The following is a 19,432-nucleotide window of genomic DNA, read 5'->3' on the forward strand; positions in this document are numbered from 1 at the left end:
AGGACTATAAAATAATAATGATAACCATGCCCTTTAATTCTTTAATTAGAGAACTAAAACACTGAAGGTGCTCTTTCAGCCCACTTTTATCTCCCACAACACGTTAATCAATAACATGAATACCGATTATTAATATTATCTTTTATTTATATCTTTAATAGATTGCAGCGATTAAAGTATATGTTTCGATCAGTTTATCTTTTAAAGTACACACACCTCTGTAATAATCCACTTTAACAGTATCAAACAAACACAGTTTTAACCCTAACACTATCAAGAAGACTGGAACTCGATGACCTTGTTTGCGCAGCGGTTTACAAAATATCGCGATACATTTTGATCCTAAACCGGAAACTTGGGTTCGCTTTCACGAGATTACGTCAACGTCGGGATACGTCACAGGTCACGTTTGTGTGTGTGTTTGTACGTCCACAGCGGTGTCAGTACACGGCTTGGCCATAGATTCTTAATATGGACACAGACTATGCGAAACAAATCTCACCATAGAAAGGTACTGGCTTTCCTGGATATCCCTATTGTGTAGTGTACTCACTAGTTAGTTGAACTTGTTCTGGGGGTAAATAAAGAGGTCATACAGCACTTGTTACTTACGGAGGCTAGCGACGTTAGCTTCCTATGCTAGTTAGCTATGTAAAGCTCGGGGATTGGTGGAGCTGCTACACAGGAGGGTTAGCCGGCCGGCGGAGGCACTAGTCGAGAAGTCAAATGATATTTATCCAGTTTGATGCAAATGTCGTCTGTGTTAAACAAGTGGGTGTAATTGTAGCCACCCCAGCCTTGCTGCTTGGTGCTGCTGTCTTTATGTGAGGGGCGATGTGTTTGCATTAGTCTGTGTGAAGAGAGTTACGTTGGCACAACAGTGACTGGGCTATCTGCGACTCTGCACAGCAAGTTCCTGCACTTCATTACCGGGCCCCGCTACAGCGAGGATGTTCCCCAGCCTGGCCCACAGACCATGGCATGTCTTCTGCAGAGTCTCTTTGCAGCACAGGGCGTCCCTGTCTCAGCGGTCCCCGAGGCTCCCCCAGCCGTGCCACGGTGAGCGTTCAGGGCTGGTACCGAACTCTAACCACGGGGAGTGGTTCTGCTCAGATCACGCTAACTATTGTTACACATTTTGTTAAACAGGCTGGCAGAGCGGAAGCGTTCACAGTTTGTGGTTCAGCTTTCCGGACTGCCGTGTAGCGTCTCTGGGGATGGGCAAGGTTCACTACTACTCTACCTCCGGTAACAGTAAAGATGATTCTCCCAAATCACCGTCAGGTGATGCTCCCACTGCAGAGAAGGTCCTGTCCGGTGCTGCAAAAGCCAGCTCATTAGGTAACAAACAGTTTGTTTGCATTTCGTGTGCTGTTGTAATGTGTACATTAAAATCTCATATTTCCATTTTAAAGCCCTATTTGCACAGGACTGGTATTGTCTGTAAATCTCAAGTGTGTAGTAAAAATTGCAGAAGATCTCTGGGATCTAAAGCCTGTGCAAATTCAGAATTCAGAATTAGTAAAGCCACTATTACACAGCAATTTACTGTGCAGTATTTGTCCAAACACAGAAGTCCAGTGATATTACCGTGAATTGGCATCTCTGTTATTTGTTTCCTTCAGTGCTTTTCTCTGTCTTTTTCTCGCTCACTAATTACAGAAAATGTGTTGGCAGTTTTACATGGACAATAGCTTGAGTGTAAATTAAGCACAGCGACCAATTCCTAGAAAAATTCATCTGAAGAGTAAAGTCTCAAAGGATAATGTAATGCATGTGTCATGCATGGCAGCGTATTCTGATGTATTAGATTTTATTTATTGGTTCATTAATGTCTTCATCACACCGGTTAAAGTGGAGCTGATTCATGCTACACACTGTCAGGTAGTTTGTGATTTTTTTCCTGGGGTCAGTACAGTCTTGTCCCATCCTGCCGTCCCCAGGTCATACTACTCCTGTGGTTCTGATGAGGTAATATTTGAGGAATTTGGCTGACAAATATCACATTTTTGCTCTCGTAGGTATGTCTAAAGTTGAGACCATTCAAGTTAAAGGTAAGGAATAACGTTTGCTCATCCTCCACTTCAAACAGTTTTTACACGAGACTTCTTTCATCTATCTTATTTTATGTTTTTGGTATCGTAAAAATGTTTAAATGTCCTTCTGTCGTCACTTGTAGTCCGAGCTGTCCTGAAGAAGAGGGAATATGGAGCCAAATACACTCAGAACAACTTCATTACTGCAGTCAGAGCTATGAATGAGTTCTGCCTCAAACCAAGGTACAAATTTGATTTTATTTAATTTGTTTAAGATATACATCAGTAGCCTAATGCCTCCTGGGATAGGCTCCAGTGACCCACAAACCTCTACAGGATAAGTGGTTATAGATAATGGATGGATGGATGGATATACAGCAGCGCACGCAGCAGAGTGGTTTCCTGAGAGCTAACACAGATCCTTTCAGAACACCGCCACTGCACAAATTCCTTTGGGTTAATAAGCAAGCATGTTGCTGTGATTAGCTAATATGAGACTGCCCACCATCATTAGTGTACGTCCTAACCTCTCCCCTCATGTGTTCACAGTGATTTGGAGCAACTCCGGAAGATAAGAAGACGCAGCCCCCACGACGACACAGAGGCTTTCACTGTGTTCTTGCGGTCAGATGTGGAGGCAAAGTTAGTGTTAAACCCTGCAAGAGATTTGAGGAACATTGCATTACATGTCTTCTGACAATATATTAGTCGAATCACTATTTTCAGGCGATGCAGTTATTTTTCTCTGTGACTCTTAGAGCTCTAGACGTGTGGGGAAGCCATGAAGCTCTGGCCCGAGAGAGAAAACTCAGAAAAGAGGTGGAGAGGGAGTACCAAGAAAGTAGGTTTCTTTCTTCCTGTGGCTGTATTTCGATTTATCTGAGCGTGTAGTAATAGTGTAAAAAAGCACAACATTTAGGATTTTTTTAAATCAATTTCTAATGGAGACTTTGATGAGAAGACTGATTGTACTTTTAGGTAGCCGTCAGATCACTAGACTTTGCAAAAGGACTGGAAATTCCTCAGTATTTTTTAGGTTCACCAATTATCAGAGCACATCTTGATTAATGCAAGTGTTAGCATACCTCACACAGCAAGTCAGAGCAACTAATTCTGCATCCTGCTTCTTGACAAACGCCTTCATCGCTGCTAATTGTTCATTCAGCTGTCCACCCCAGTGATTCAATTGGCTGGCAGATCTTCACCAGACATCATGAATTCCAAACAGAGCGACTCCAGACAAATATTCCCCCATGAAAATTTTGCAGGCGGTGGGTGGATTTAGGGCTGGTTTCCAAGTGTAAAAGCAACCAATGTGTTGCTGAGCTGTTGCCAGGCAACAAGTAGAGGCTTCAGGAAGTGAAATGGTTGCGGTCATTAAAATGGTCTGACACATAACCTTCAGTAGAATAAAACTTCTTTTTATTAAACTTTGATGTTTTCTGTGCTTCAGTGGTGCATTTGTTTACCTTTGGATAGATCTAATTATGCTAACCAGTCCCCAAGTGTAGCTGCATATTTTATGATCCAAAATAAAAGTGGCATCAGTCTTCTATCAACCAAGCATTTGCCAAAAAGCCAGCAAGAAAAATGTTATCCAATTTAATTTGTTATTTATTTAATTTTAGAGCTGAGTTAAAGCTACATTTTGACACTAGCATGATATCATTTATTGTTTTCCTGTCAAGGGGTGTCATATTTATTTTTCTGTCCTTGGTTTGCTGCCGTCCAGATATTTTTCGGAACCAGCAGCTGTTGAAAGAATACAAAGACTTTTGGGGAAACACTAAGGTGAGCACTTCTTCGCCTCAATGATTTAATCAACCTTCCACACGGTATTTTAAATGTGAAAGAGAATAAGTATTAGGGGTGGGAAAAAATATTGATATGGTAATATAACGCGATAGAATATCAATTTTGAATGTTTTAATATTGATTTTAAAAGACAAGTCATGTTTTGGTCATCTTGAAAACTTCCGCACATCCACCACCACTTCTTCTGTACAAGTACAATAAGTTGGAAATGGATCATTTGGCTTTATCCTGTTTTTTGACTCAATTTGCCCAGTGACTGTTGTCTGATGTAAGAATATATATATACAACTCGTATTTTAAGCTGCATTTAAAATTTCTCAGTGAACTATGTAGAATATCGCAATATCATAATATCTCAAGTATCGTGATACATATCGTATCGTGAAGTCCTTGCCTGTACCCACCCCTATAAAGTATCCATCCATCCATCCATCGTGTCAGGAGGCCCAAGTTGAGCTAATAGCTCCGGGTTTCATTTTGCGTGACCTTTGTCTACGGTGCAGGAGTTCTCTGCATCGATATAACAATGTCATTATGTGTTGACATTCATGCGGTCCCTCTCTCTGTACTGTACGATGCTGATGTTATTTCAGTCACTGTACTGTTCTCTACTTGTCTGGTATGTCATGGTATTTTCTATAGTCAACTCGCTTGCTTTGTCAGAACAAGCCTCTCCCACGCGCCCTGTGATATAACTGTGTACGGTCAATACCGACTATAAGGCTGAACATTTCTGTATTACATTTATTATGTCTACATTTCCCTGTAATGTTTATATTTTCGGTAACATAAACACAATGTGGTCAGAGAAGGCCAGGACACCTCCATCCCCTCAGGCTGTTAATCTCTTTCTATGTTTCTTAAAGCCACGATCGGGCAAGAGGGCAACGTTTCTACAAGGGCCAGGGAAGGTGGTGATGGTTGCCATTTGTATGTAAGTTTTCTCATCAGTGTCTTCTTGTTTTTAAATGCTGTGTGGGTTTGCTGTGGAGTCTTCCTGTACTCTGTGGCTGTATCACACACAGTGGGAGGTGTTGGATTCGAAAGAGGAGCTACAGTCTGTTCTCAGCAGGGTTACTACACACAGTGTGGTGAATAAGCATCAACAGTGTAACCTTAGTGGTACAACTGGAAAAAAATAAATCTGGTCTACGTACACAAGGTTGTTCAAACATTAACGCGCGACACGTAAACCGTGTCGTCCTGCAGCTGCCGGGAGAAATATGGATGTTTCTAAGGGGGAATGCGAGGGAACGGTGTGTCACATGCAGCCCTGTGGCCTATTAGATTAGGGTTATTGTGTTAAGAGGACATGTGCAGTCACATGAAGTATACACAAAGACTCACGGGACTCGATAAGCTCATTGCAAGAGATGCCCAATCCAGGTGTAAAACCTGTGATTTAGAAGCTTCAGGATGTAAAATATAAAGAATTTCCACACATTTTCTCATTAATAAAAATAAAGTTCAGTGATTAAAAGTCATATACAATCGGTGTAAAGTTCATTAGGTTTACTAGTGTAAACAAATGCATTCTAACATAACAACCCTTCACTAAATCATGAAGGTGATGGTGTTCAGCATTTGTTCCAAATAACTGAGTGAGATGTTGATTGAACTTTGTTTTCAAAGTGGAGTTGGAGGCTGTGGTTTGTCATACTGTTGAATTGTGTTATGCTGACACATGTTTCTATTATGTTAACAACCCCATCACAAGTGTCGGATTCATTAATTATCGGGATTCGCTCAATTGGAAACGTTAACCACTAGCCAAATTTGAGTATGAAAGATCTTATAAGGCAACTGTATAAGATTTGTAAAAATGTTAATCCTCTGATCTGTTGTTAACCAGGAGATTATATTTTACAAGATGGACTTTCTCTAGGCTTGTGTTTACGTATTTTCTTTGTTCTCAGCAATGGACTGAATTTCTTCTTCAAGCTCCTGGCCTGGGTCTACACTGGATCAGCTAGCATGTTCTCTGAAGCCATCCACTCCCTGGCCGACACCTGCAACCAGGCCCTGCTGGCTCTGGGAATCAGCCAGTCTGTCCGCAATCCAGACGCCGTGCACCCGTGAGCGCCACACCTTAACATGCCACTACTAAAATGTTGAACAGTTACGTTGACTGGGATCTGTCCCAACATGTCCAACGGTAGACGTAATGAGTAGAAGTTTGACCTGTATTTTTACAGATATCTGATACTTTGATATTATTTTTTTTTAGTGCATCATGGAGCTGTAATGGAGCTCTTGTGTGTGTTTTTTTTTTTAGGTATGGCTTCTCCAACATGCGCTACATCGCCTCCCTCATCAGTGGCGTGGGCATTTTTATGATGGGAGCAGGCCTCTCTTGGTACCACGGCATCATGGGATTACTGCACCCACAGCCTATTGAGTCTTTGTTATGGGTGAGCGTCTTTGTCTATAATAAATTTATATGTACAGGATTAAAAAAATTCCAACGTGTCACATTGCTCTGTTGCAGGCTTACTGTATTTTGGCGGGCTCACTTGTATCTGAAGGAGGTGGGTTATTATAACGAACAAGTATGTTACTGGTTGTTTATACAAGGATTCTACAGTTTATACGTAAACACCTGTGTTTGTGTTTCTTTCTCAGCCACCTTACTAGTCGCTGTGAATGAAATAAAGAGGAGCGCCCATCAGCATGGAGTGACTTTTTATGAATACGGTGTGTATAGCAGGAATCGTTAGAACATTTACATTTGGTGCTACAGTGACTCTGTACCAGTCACATAACCCGTTATTGTTATGAGTCTACTTAAAACTGCAGGTAAAGTGTCCACAAGGTTCCCAGAAGGGGAATGGAATCACATAAGACAATGTTTTTGAAAAACTTGAATGACCTCATCAGGATTTTTACATTTTTTTATGTAGGCAGTGGTTAAGTTGTTAGTATTGAATGACTCCAATCTCCTACCACCACCTCACCAAACCTCCACATTGCATAATTTACTAATTGCTCTCTGACTGACTTCATTTCCCAGAGTAAAGTACTTCTGCACCGCAGACATGTTTAGTCAAGTGATTTTGGTTCTTCTTCTTCTATTTTTGGCAGTTTTGATTCTAGCCAGCCGTCATTAAATGAGAAGAAGACGAACACATGACTACAAAAGATTGGGCTTGGCTCAAAAATGTCTGAATCTGCCCAAAACTGATTCTCAGAGCCCTACTGGGACATCCCTCAAACTGAACCACTCTGTACTGAGTGATCCACCAATAAACCAAGAAATGGCTGCTGTATTGATCTGAGCTCAGTCAATTCACCTGCCATCAGCTTGTAGATAAAGTGCAATCGACAGTATTTGTCCAATCTGACTGAAATCAGAGATTCCAACTCAGCTGTTTACATAGACACCAAATAAGGAGATCTGATAAGATATACAGTGTGTGTTTACATGCCACAAAACATCAAGCGGAATAGAATTTTTTTTGATGTTTGCAAACTGGTTCTGCTCAGTGGAGACCGTTGAATCTGCAAGAAATATAACAGAACAAGAATAAGACTTTTTTTTGCTGTAATTTCGTCACGTATAGGTCAACCCTAAAGGAACACTTTTAGCAGACTACTTTGATAGCGTGGTGTAACAGAGAGATATGTGCAATGTGGTCTTGCATTGTTTCTTGCAGTAATGCAGAGTCGAGACCCGAGTACTAACGTGGTGCTGCTGGAGGACGCTGCTGCTGTGTTGGGAGTCATCTTGGCCGCTGGCTGCATGGGACTCACCTCACTCACAGGTAAACAAGCAGAAATGATCCAGAGTCGTGCGATTCATAACTTCTCTTATGTCTTCTGTCTCTACTGATTTATTATCCCTCTGTCGATAGGCTAAATCAGGGGCACACTTTGTACCGTTGTGTCTCTAGTTCTGATGTGTCCTGCTTGTCCCAGGTAACCCGTATTACGACAGTTTGGGCTCTCTTGGCGTGGGCACGCTGCTCGGCACCGTCTCGGCCTTCCTCATCTACACGAACACAGAGGCTCTGCTGGGACGCTCCATACAGCCTGAGCAAGTGCAGAAGCTGACAGAGTTTCTGGAGAACGACCCTGCTGTAAGGTCAGCAAAGATAACACAAAGCCCCACGACTGCAGAACATAAAGCAGCGGTTGTTTGTCTCGGGTCGTGTTGAATCATTCAGGTCTTGAATCATTCATGTGAGCCCGTCTGCGTGGTCTGACAAACTCTTGGTACGTCTGCTGATGTTAATAGAGAACTCCCTGGCTTAAAATAAACCACTTGGTATTTACTAGACTTGACATGCAACAGTCCTCACGACCAGTTGTGCAGCAGGATAAATGCCTCTGTCACATGAACATGTAGGGCGTGTTTTAAGAAATCCAAGACTCTTTTGTCCAGTTTCTTTCATTTTTACCATCACATTCCAGCACTTATTACATATTCAGCTGTAGCGTCCGCTGTGGTATCCAGGAGTGTTGTTTTGTCCTGAAATGTTTTGTTTTCGTCGTTGTGTGAGCAGGGCCATCCACGACGTGAAGGCCACAGATATGGGGCTCAGTAAAGTGCGCTTCAAGGCAGAGGTTGACTTTGACGGCCGAGTGGTGACACGGTCTTATCTGGAAAAACAAGACATCGACCAAATCCTCAATGTGAGTGTCCATGTGATTTAAATATCTTCGCATATGTACAACAGGCATCATCAACAATGATATGGTTTTAGTGTTCATGCCTCTGTGACCTCTGTGATTGGTCAGTAGTCTCCCATTTGGTCAAATGGACTTCACTCGAGTGCTGCAGCTGTGGGTGTACCAAGGAAAGTTGTGCTTATGCACACAGTGCAGGGATTTGAGTCAGTCACCCATATGTGCCAAGCCTGTTTCTCTGAAAATAAAACACAAGTCAGCTTGGGCATGATAACTAAGTAACATCCTCAAAATTATAAATAATAAGATTAGGACAGTTTTCTTATATGTTACATAGATGTTTTAGACAGGCTGCTCCACTGGCAGATGTGGCTATAGATGGTTGTGGTAGTGGTTGGATTCTTTAAAACATACTCTTACTTGTTCTTTTATGGATCCACATTATGTCTTCATTTTAACACTTTTTGATACCGTCTTTTGATAGTGTCTTATTTTATGAGTTATTGTCATTACTGTATACTGTCATTGTTTTCCACACATTTTATTCTGGATATGAGAGACACTTTGTAATCCGAGTGTAGAAATGTTCCCCAGCAATAAAGATGATTTAGTGCGTTTTTGTTGCTTTCTGCAGGACATTCAGCAGGTGAAGACCCCCGAGGAGCTGGAGAACTTCATGCTGAAACACGGGGAGAACATCATCGACACACTGGGAGCCGAGGTGGACCGCTTGGAGAAAGAGCTAAAGGTGCTTAATACAAAAATGTTTGTTGTTGCTACAATTTCCCTAGAATCTTATTTGATTAATCTGCATATCAGAAGTCTTTCAGACGCATTCCAAACTGGATTTGTTTCTAACTCTGTTTCATGTCCCCATAGCAACGCAACCCAGATGTCCGTCACGTAGACTTGGAGATACTATAGTACTTATGGGACTCTGCTGAGGAGCTGTCTGGCTGTACAGAGAAGAACAGTAGAAGAAGAAAAGATGAGAAGAGGGCCAAGCCTGCCTCCGCAATCTGTCTTTGTCTGACCACCATAAATCACACCAGTCATCGAGTCTTACTCTAGAATAGTAAAGAAGAATAATCAACATTTGAGTTCAGCATGCCAGAGGTCCACTTTCCAGAGGTCCAAGAAAGTGTTTCTGGCAGGAGACTGAGGACTGACATTAGTCTCCTGGTTGTCGTTTGAACTCACATTCCTCCATTAATGTGTCTGGTTTCGGTTCGCGTCTCTTTCAGAAACAAAGTCAAGAACAGGACCAGTGTTTACTAGACATGTACTTTAACCTTGAACCACGGTGATAATGTTTCCTCATTAGTGCAAAGGAGTCCTTGGTACTACTTTGTCTTTAATATCTAGATAATATTAGATTTTGCTTTTAATGAAAAAAAAACAGAAGATGCTGCAGATTCTCTAATTAAGACGAGAATTGTGATGAATAGATTTTATTGGTATTATATATGCAAATTAAATTTTCCTTTTATTTGTATGATAGAATTGGAGTAGGTGGATATTGAATACGGTAGCACATAATGAGCATCTGCACAAAGAAAATAGAAAGCGGGGTATTACTGCATTGACCCTATGTTGTCATAATATGATGAAGGCAAGGTGAAAGTCTAAATACTTTTGTGGGCAGCATAATCTCAACTCATGGCCAGAGGACTTAGATTAACGACGATGAAGCATCATCATGAAATGGGAATCTCTTTTCTTTCACTTCTCCCTTCGCCAGCTACAAACTATGGTCTCCAAATTTGAGTTTTACAAACTTATTGCGAGGTTTTCAGCTGATCTGCAGTTGTCCGAGTGTATTGATCCAAAGCTAAAGAAGGACAGTGTGTGTGTAAATAAGCAGTGTATGATGTGAAAACATACCGAACCAATGGATTCGCTCCATTCAGTGTCCAGCTATCTAAACTCTAAACTGTAGTTCCAATCATCGGGGAATGTCGCCGTGTACAGTGCGTGTGCTGAATAATCTACTCTGTGTTTCTGCTGTATAATCTGCATAACAGCGACTGAGCTTTTCATTCTGTGAGCACACAGCTGCAACATCTTACTCTGCTTCAGGAGGTGGGCCAGAGCCACTTCATCTTTGTTAAGAGGGTGGATATATATAAATATATTTTTTTGAAGGTGAACATTTTTTCCCCTTTGGTTACAACAACGTTGCCACAGCTGAAGGACTTGGAATAAAACTGAAATAATTTATTAAATTATTTTGCTTTTCTGTCAGTGTCTTGGATGCTTTTTTTTATTTTATTTTATGTTGCCTTCACATCTCATGAATACTGTCTGATTATGTGTAGAGCATCATCAACTTCTCAGAAGCTTCTTTCAGTAGCCCAAGGCTTTCTCTTCTGGACAGGTAAGAACTCATTTCATTTGTTGTCTGTTTTGGATCACTTTTACGCGCATGAACGCAGTTCAGTAAAAATGTGCATTTTCAAAGCCTCCCGTCTTGAGTCTGAGGCCCGTTTCCTGTTCAGAGCTCAGATGGTTGACTGGAATGCAAACCCGAGTCCATTAGATGGTGCAGTTGTGGGGATGAGAGAGGGGGGCACTAGCCTGTACGCTGACGTCAATAAAAACAGTCATTTCCAACCAGTCTGCGCATTGACCGACCATTCAAAACATTACGCACAGCACCGCGGCCGGACCACGCTAGACTACTCGACTGAAATAATATTTTTGTTTGTTTTGTTTTTTTCGACCGAGCCCGGAGAGCGGAGACAGTGCGGACGATGAACCATTGCAGGTTTTTCTCCACCATTGAATGTTGTCTTCACATTTTGGGTGTTGCGCGCATATCAGTGTCATGTCTCGTCATACCATTCCCAAGTCAGTTGCTGCCACTGCCCATCCTGTCCCCGTTCATGTCTACCCTTCTTCGAAGAGAGAAAGAAAGGGTATTGCTTGTGCACGTTGATTTTTTTTTTTACTAAAGAAATCAACCCCTCCGATTGATTTGGTTCATTATTAGAGAGGAAACATCGAGGCGCGTCTGTCACGTCTGGAGATCGCCACATACATCTCCAGTCCTCCCGCAGCCTTCTGCACATCACGTCGTCGCTTTCAGTTTCATTTAACTGTGGATTTTTTTTTATATTATTTTTTGTTAACGTTTTAAAAAATTAAGCTGCGTTTTTGTAATATTTTCGATGCATCCTGTTTTTCTTCTCCCACATTCTCCATTTTTTTTTTATTCCATGGCCAGCATCCCACAGATGGGGGCGCACTAAACCTGCACAGTTGGGGTCTCAGATTTTCACGAAGCCTCCCCTCCATCGCCACAAGCCTGTGGTTATAAAAGCCCCAAACCCCATTAATCTTCAACGCGGAATTGAATTAAACAAAAGGGGGTGTTGTGCGGCGATGTAATCGCTTCTCATTACCCATGTATGAGAAACGAAACTCATTTCTATGTTTTTGCTTGTACGCACCGCGTGCTGACTGTTTATCTCCGAAACGATCGATTTGGTTGCTGTTTCAATCACAGGTGCAGGAGCATCTAGAACAAACCAGGTAGTGATGGCAAGAAAATGTCTTCGTGGCGGATCGGCATCCTCCTCCTCCTCCTCATCAGCATCAGCATCATCACCACCACCCTGCTCTACGCTTTTAGCCTCTTTACAGTGCTGCCTTGTCTAATCATGTTCAAGCAGCATTGTACAGGGCTATGACAGCATAGAGAGCTGCCTGCGCTGCGTCCCCCCTGACCCCGTGGATGTCAGCCAGCAAGTGACATCATCCGGTAAAAAGCACAAAACGGCGAGGATCTGCGTGATTTGTCCCTCTCTCCTTTAACTTCGACGCTCATGCGGTCAGTGAAGCGCATTGCTTTTCTTTTGGTTCAAGGAAACCGGAGCACACGGAGTTCTCCTTGGTTTGCAAAACCTAAATCCTTTTTGCAGCCAGCGCATCCAACCAAGACATTTCATTGTGTGTGCTCCTCTAGGCTGTTACCATTACAGTAGAGTGGCATGGAATCATTTTTGCTCACTAAACAACACCAGGGGTCATTGAACTAGACTTCTGGAGGTGTTCCCAAAAAGATTTTGAACCAGTTCCCCATTTTTGCTAAAACTGTAAAAACGGAACCTTGATTAAATGTTTTTAAGCGGATGATCTGTCCAAAATGAACACACACTCTGTCCTTTTTGTCTTATTTGGTAAAAGCAGGTTGGGACATGTAATTCTGGCTACCATGGAAAATCAGTTGTCAAAATTGTTGTTTCGGTCTTAACTCCACTGCTATGGTACAAATGAGAGGCCTCTCTGCGTTCACTGTTTGAAAGGCTATTGTGCGTGTATATATGCAGCCAACTACATAAAGTAACTTTTTCTAATTTAAATGTGTGCCTTTCATTTTTTCTCTCTCTCTAACATCCACTAATGTGCCAAGGTTTGAGGTTTGATGGATCAGCTGAGCGATGCTGCCTTGAAAACAGCACCAGTTCAAAGGAGGACATGAAGAGAGAAGTTCATTGTGACAGATGTGGCCGTCGTTGTGCTGCAGAATGAATTTGGGTCCGAGCCTCAGAAACCTTTGCCTAGAGCTTGTAATGTTTAAATTGACCTGTTCCTTCTGCCGTCTACAGATTGATCCTTTGACTTTCACTCTCTGTCCTGAGCTTCTGTTCTACTCAACTCTGTCTGATATGAGATTAGTGATGGGAGCATTGATAATGAAGGAGCCTCCTGACTAATTAACTAACAAGCTTAGGTTTACCAGAGGGGAAACTAGTTCAGGTGTCCTGGGTGGACAGACATGCAGACCTGCTGGCGGAGCCCAGACAAATTTTGCAACAACCTAGAGCACGAAACATGATGCTATTTGCTTTGGAAACGCAGAGAATTACACATTCATGAATAACAATATTAAACATGTCAACAGTACCACAGATTTTATTACAAATTCCCTTTTTCTTTTACTAACAATGGCCATGGAGGACGAGTCCTGCTGCGTCGTGGTTTTGCTGCCTGTGTAGTGCAGTCCAGTCCAGTCCGGTCCAGGTTCCTGTGTGAGGTCCTGGAGGAGGGAGCGGTGCATGTTGCTTCAGGCACCGAACATGGTCACTGGCTGCAGCTCACACAGGGCTGCAGGCCGTTCTCGTTGCAGGAAGTGCACTTGAGGGCTTTGAAGGAATCCGTGAAGCAGTTGCGGAACACAGACATCTTGCTGCCATGGCACATTGGGCACGGGATGAAGGCGAAGCCCCCGCAGGTCTGGCACGTCTGGGGAAGCTGTACCCTCTGAAGGAAATGCATAGATCACGTGAAAATATAGTGTTGATGTTAAGTATGATATGTTTTTTTCTCATAGGCCAGATTCAGACTTTTTCAATAACATGAACTTTAAAGGAGTATTATTGCACTTTTAGTATATATTTGTAATATTTTTATGCATTGACATACTCGACTGCCCAGAGGCAACACACAGTCCAGCACGTGGGTTGTGATTCTGTATCATATGTTTTGGCCAAATTATGAATAGACAGACAGACTTTCTTAACAAGTGTTCAAACCGAACACACTGAACAGTCCAAACTAGCTAAAACTATCATAGAGAAAATGGAAACAGGCCTGGGGCCCCAAAACTGCTTGGTCTGCCTGTCTCAATGGTGGCCCCGACACCATTAACCTCACTACATAACGTATTGTTTTTGGCTTTAAACATAGATTAAACTAACAAGTTCTAACTTTATCAATTAGCGAGCAGTGATCCCTCCTTCCAGCGTTTAGAAATCAATGAACTGATCAGAGATGTGAATATTATCAAAGATAACGTAGCCATTCTATTCAAATGAATGTGTATTTTTTATCAAACATTACAGACTGAGCTACGAAGCATGCACAGTTTAAATGAATCCTACTACTTTCTAGAGGAGAGCTTTCCTCCCAGTTCACATTAAGCCAAGCTATTTTATTCCTTGCTTTAGTTTTATATTCAGCAGAGAAACAAGAAAGGTGGTAATCTTCTCCTTTTCCTGAAGCTTATTTTCTGATGTTTTGCTGGATGCACGTCTCCACAGACATGAATACACAATCAGTCGCGTTGGTGGCCAGTCCTGGACTGATTAGCGTATGCGTGACCTTTTAGAGCTGCATTCTTTTTTAATAGCCTGCAGTGACTGGAATACATGACTTAAATGTCAACGCGGCGCTTTGTATTTATTTATGAAGACTTTTTTTTGTTGTTGTTTTTTCTTTTTGAGTGAACTCCAAATGAGAGACGCAGAAAATGTCACAGCTTGTGTGGCTGCTTAGCTCAGTTAAAAACCAGAATAGTTTTTACAGTCTCAGTTTGTGCTGCAGAGCCGTGTACTCGGTGTGTTCCAACAAACGTGTTAGCGGCAGAATCAATAACAAGCCTTACATTATTGATGGCCCCTTATTGACGTGCATGCATTTTTTACTTTGCAGTTTGCTCATGTTTTGTTGATAATGGGAAGGGAATTGACTGATCTTGTTTGTCCTCTTCATCTCAGTGGCTTTGGATAATAGTCATGTGCTGCATTAATATCATATGTGCTACAGAGCATACAGTGAAGTAGTTCCTATTGATAAGGAAACATTTGAAGAAGGCTTCGTGCTGAAACATTTCAGCATTTTTTATATTTATTTTGAATAAACAAGTGAAATGTGTGTATTTTGCCCTGGATTTGAAAGGTGTTTCAAAATAACATTTCTGAAGAGAAGACACAGAAAACCAACCTCAATTCTGGTCAGAAGATCTTGCAGCTCTCCTGATTCATTCATGCCAAGTATTTTCTCAGCTCCCTGTGAAACACACATAATGAGCTCAGCTTTATGTGCTCTGACATCAGGTAACTTTGGAAAGGACTGATAAGTACTGACCCCTAGGTAGTGTCCATCGATGAACACCACCGGTAACGAAGGAGGCTCTCCCACGCGTTTGCAGCGCTCCTCCAGCTCCTTCCCGTACTCGATGTCCAGGGCAATGTTCTTCTCCACGAACTTCACCCTGTGGTTCTGGAAGATCTTCCTGACCAGCTCGCAGCGCTCAAAGGTCGTCCTCACCACACGGAAGCTGGTGGTGTAGATCACGATCCGGCCAAACTCAAGAGATAATGCCACCTGTGTTGATGGGGACACATCCAATGAAGGTACATGACCACGTTTTTTTTTTTTTTTTTAGCTGTATTTGTGTTTGTTTCCAATGACCTGTGCATTTATTAAACCATGACTCCAGAAATACACCGGGGGGTTATGATGTAATGCTTCAGTGTGTGTACTTGATGGGAGCCTTTCAGAGGCTCTGATGTAGTAGGATTACTGACAGGATTACTAACACTATCAATAGCAGATTTATCACACAGTGATACATCCACCGTTGGGTCTACTTAAATGACTTAAAAAATATATTCAATACTATTTGTGCTTTAACTTCATGTAGCTTTTTAACATTTAAATCAACATCAGCTGCATTTATTTAATGAATGATTATTTTCAATGAGTAGGAATAAATATCAGGAGGAGCCAGAAGCCACCACTATGGTGACCATTGGTTTACAGACATTTATAGATGACAGCAGTGAAGGACTTATTGACCATTAACTCTTTATAAAAAACAAAAAATAAAATAAAATAAATAAAACCCGTCCAACTATTTCTCAGCTATTTTGAAGACAGTCATCATCTATATTATTTAAAACATATTACTGTCACCAATCAGCCCAAACTAAGTGGACTGTGGTACAAACATGGGTTATTGTTGTTGTGAAAATGGTTTTAAAAGATTTCACAAATGATGCAAAACCAGGATTTAAAACTTTTAAAGTCTACTCATGAAAGAATTTAAATATTTACACGTTTTTATTATTATGTACTAGGTCTCTGTGTTGACATTCCTTGAAGAAAATCTATATTCATTTACAATCAGTGTGAAATCTATGAACAAATACATGAGCATGAATGCAGAATACTTTCAGTTCATCATCCTTCTTTTTCATAGTCAATGTGTTTGCCTGTAAGGTTACTCCTCAGCACTTTTGTTCATCTGTTTATTCATGCACTTGTTTTCATTTTGGCAGCAGATCAGTTTGAAATATTTCAGGGAGAAATGGAAGAGGAAGAAGAAGAAGATGAAGAAGAAGAAGACGCCACAGTGCGCGGTCACGTGAAAAGCCACAGGGGACTGGCTTCACGCCTCCGCGTCCTCAGTGAGGTAATTAACTTCTTTCACTGTGGCCTGCTGTTCATGGTCTTTTGCCATGTGCAGTGCAAAATCAGATCACGCCTCTTAGGTCACTTATTAGGAAATAGTCAAATATTGTAGGTTTTGTTTATGAAACCAACAGTATAAGAAGTCTGACGTATAGCTGTGCCTCATTTAAAATGGCCCAACATATTTTAACCATAAGAAAAACATCTTTATCATTTTCCCGCCATAGACTTTTATACTTTATCAGTTTGTACTAGGAATCAATATACAGTCATGACATGTGAATATTAGTCAGTATAAAATATATTCTATCAACATGAACATGTTTTTTATCCTATTCTGCTTCAGACTGGGACACAAAGTGTGCACCATTTCACCACAGGACGATAAATGTTATTTAAATGCTTAAAGCTATGTGTGTCAATTCAATTCTGTACAAGTTTACTCCACTTTTTAAAACAACCGATATAACAAATGTAAAGTGTGCACATTTGGGACCTGGCCACTGACAGGCTTTCAAACTCAAAAACCCGACAAGAACACTTCCTTCAGAGTTTTAAAGTCTGCTGATGCTGTGACTTCACCGTCACCGCAGAAGATTTTCTTATAAATTGCCTTCTAACAACGACACACGGGCCGAAGGTTACCTCAGACTGACAAACGGGTCTTTGTGCGGCGATACTAGAAAGCGAAGTGCCGAGAATTCATTAACCTGATTAGTTTCTCCTGAAACACTTAACGAAATGCATCATCAATCTTTAATTGTTGTGTGACCTTGTCCTCTGTTGTGAGCCTTTATCCCCAGTCACACACCTACATGCAGCTCCTTCCTGTAACTGGACGTGACACCGATGGGAGCGAGCCTTGGCTATAATGTGAATTTAAGCAACAGGTTGCTTTAGATCACGCCGCCGGTACTTACACTGTTGGAATTGGGCAGGTTTTCAAACAGCGTCTGACCTGCGCTGACTTTGTGCTTGACTCCTCTCACGGTCCCATTTTTGCTGAGTATGTTCACCCTTTTGGTGGTGAACATCCAGTCCTTCGTGGCCCCTGCGTACATGAGCAGCTCGTCGGGCTCAGTCTCGCTGTCGTCCAGCTCGGAGCCGAGGTATCCGTACAGGTGTCCCTGTGCATCCCCACTTGTGGAGGGGGTGCTGGCTCGATCGGCGTCAGAGCTGCTGGTGCAGTCTGAATCCAGGGAGTCCGAAGGCCCCTCATCCTTGAACATCTCCTTCAGGACCCGACCGCTGTTCCCCGAAGCCACGCGGAACCTCACCCGCTTCTGTGGCTTCTCCTGCCCTGGCGTCAGCATTGTCCCCTCCATTGCAAACCCTCTGCCACGTCACATGGTCCACAGCACCGCAGTCCAACTCCCTGCTCCTCATTCGGAGGTAAACACGCGGCTCGGACGTAATGGTTTGTTTCCCATGGATTACTACCTCGTTTAATCCTGAACAGATCTATAAATGACTGAGAGCCTGTAAGCTGTCTGCAGTCACACTCACACAGCCGGTAAATAATACATGCTTTCCTACCATGGCAACCCAGCAAACTAACCTCAAGTAAAATGATCGTTGTCTTTTAATTATTCATCACAGTTTTCACCGAAGCTCTGACAGAAGACTTTTAATGGCCTGACTTCATATGCTTTAATCAAACGAACATACATTTCCCTCTCGGGTAAAGATGGCAGCCGACACTGTGAGGAAATGTTTGTGTCAGCTACAAGATTCATTACTGTTATGTTGTTGCTGTGAGCTTGTAATGAAGTTTCCCATTACCTACGCAGCACATGAACCTTAAAAAGCATCGTGTGTGCTTATCGTTGTAATTCACTCTTCCACTCTTTTGGTCCTGGCAGAATTTTCTCAACCGCTGGATGGATTGAGATGAGATGTTTGTGGTCGACAGACGATTAGCCTCTTTGATTTTGGTGAAAAGTCGTCTTTTTGAGTCCCATTTCAATTTACTCTTGTTTTCTCTGCACTGTGTGTATATATATATAGTGCAATTCGGCACAACAACATCACAAACAGCACACGATTCTGCCCTGATACTTTGGCATTGTAACTGCACGGTTGATCTTTTTTGTACTAGTTGTAGTAGTAGACAATAAAACGCTTCATTTTTAAACATTGCTAGTCATTCAGTTTGTAAGATACACAAATTTGCTCATGTGTGAACACATTATACATACAAACATCTTATACATTTTGAGACACAGGGCTTTTGAACAGATGAACAGATGACCATACCTCAAAAATGTTTATTCAGTATTTATATTGTATGAATCTGTACAATCGTGTGAACATTTTAATAATGACATGTCAAAATACTCAGTTTGCCGTGCAAGCTATTAGTATAGATTAAAAATGAATGATATTTAATAGTGATTAATCGCATTTCTTAGTGTGGAAGTCAAAGGGTTAAACCAGACTGGTTAAAAAAAAAAATAATAAAAAAAATAGGCAAGAAGGTGAGGGTGAGCTGAGGCAGATGGGTGACATCTGAGCAGATTTCTAGCAACTGGTGAGGGCACCGACCTGTCTCTTGAAGTGACCACACTCTGAATTATACTCAATATGGTTTAAATGGGTGAGTTATATAAATATTCAGCCTTTCTGCAACAGTCACGAAGGGGCAAACTAGCTGTAGAGACCAAAACCTTTTGTGTAGGTTGACTTGCTTTTGGAGCCTCAAGTGACCAGTGTAGGAACTACATTTTGCGGATCTTAAATTTCTACTTTCACTCAAA

General features: G+C 41.8%; 2 protein-coding genes across 2 annotated transcripts; one reads left to right on the top strand and one right to left on the bottom strand.

The window, feature by feature from the left end:
• The first annotated feature begins 379 nt into the window (after positions 1-379).
• Positions 380-10,721, top strand: slc30a9 (solute carrier family 30 member 9). Its single transcript, XM_047585236.1, has 18 exons — positions 380-511; positions 910-1,059; positions 1,150-1,341; positions 2,022-2,054; positions 2,180-2,279; positions 2,586-2,678; positions 2,795-2,877; positions 3,769-3,827; positions 4,718-4,785; positions 5,768-5,926; positions 6,127-6,262; positions 6,340-6,379; positions 6,474-6,545; positions 7,505-7,612; positions 7,767-7,932; positions 8,354-8,483; positions 9,112-9,225; positions 9,357-10,721. The coding sequence occupies exons 2-18, from the start codon at positions 951-953 to the stop codon at positions 9,399-9,401; spliced, it is 1,707 nt and encodes a 568-aa protein (XP_047441192.1). The 5' UTR covers positions 380-511; positions 910-950; the 3' UTR covers positions 9,402-10,721.
• On the bottom strand, positions 10,272-18,705 carry grxcr1a (glutaredoxin and cysteine rich domain containing 1 a). The gene is made up of 4 exons (XM_047585237.1): positions 17,597-18,705; positions 15,348-15,587; positions 15,204-15,269; positions 10,272-13,742 (listed from the first exon to the last, which is right to left on the bottom strand). Exons 1-4 carry the CDS (start codon positions 17,999-18,001, stop codon positions 13,563-13,565), a joined length of 891 nt encoding a protein of 296 aa, XP_047441193.1. The 5' UTR covers positions 18,002-18,705; the 3' UTR covers positions 10,272-13,562.
• Between the last annotated feature and the right edge of the window lie 727 nt (positions 18,706-19,432).

This window comes from Mugil cephalus, chromosome 5 (genome assembly GCF_022458985.1).
Source record: "Mugil cephalus isolate CIBA_MC_2020 chromosome 5, CIBA_Mcephalus_1.1, whole genome shotgun sequence".
Classification (NCBI taxonomy): Eukaryota; Metazoa; Chordata; class Actinopteri; order Mugiliformes; family Mugilidae; genus Mugil; species Mugil cephalus.

Excerpts from the sequence above, each read along its gene's own strand:
- grxcr1a (XM_047585237.1), bottom strand. The coding sequence starts at position 18,001 with ATGGAGGGGACAATGCTGACGCCAGGGCAGGAGAAGCCACAGAAGCGG. Across the intron at positions 15,270-15,347 it reads TCGATGGACACTACCTAGGG|GGAGCTGAGAAAATACTTGG; the intron begins GTCAGTACTTAT and ends TGTGTTTCACAG. Across the intron at positions 13,743-15,203 it reads ATCTTCTGACCAGAATTGAG|AGGGTACAGCTTCCCCAGAC; the intron begins GTTGGTTTTCTG and ends CATTTCCTTCAG.
- slc30a9 (XM_047585236.1), top strand. The coding sequence starts at position 951 with ATGTTCCCCAGCCTGGCCCACAGACCATGGCATGTCTTCTGCAGAGTC. Across the intron at positions 6,263-6,339 it reads CTATTGAGTCTTTGTTATGG|GCTTACTGTATTTTGGCGGG; the intron begins GTGAGCGTCTTT and ends GCTCTGTTGCAG. Across the intron at positions 7,613-7,766 it reads GGGACTCACCTCACTCACAG|GTAACCCGTATTACGACAGT; the intron begins GTAAACAAGCAG and ends TGCTTGTCCCAG.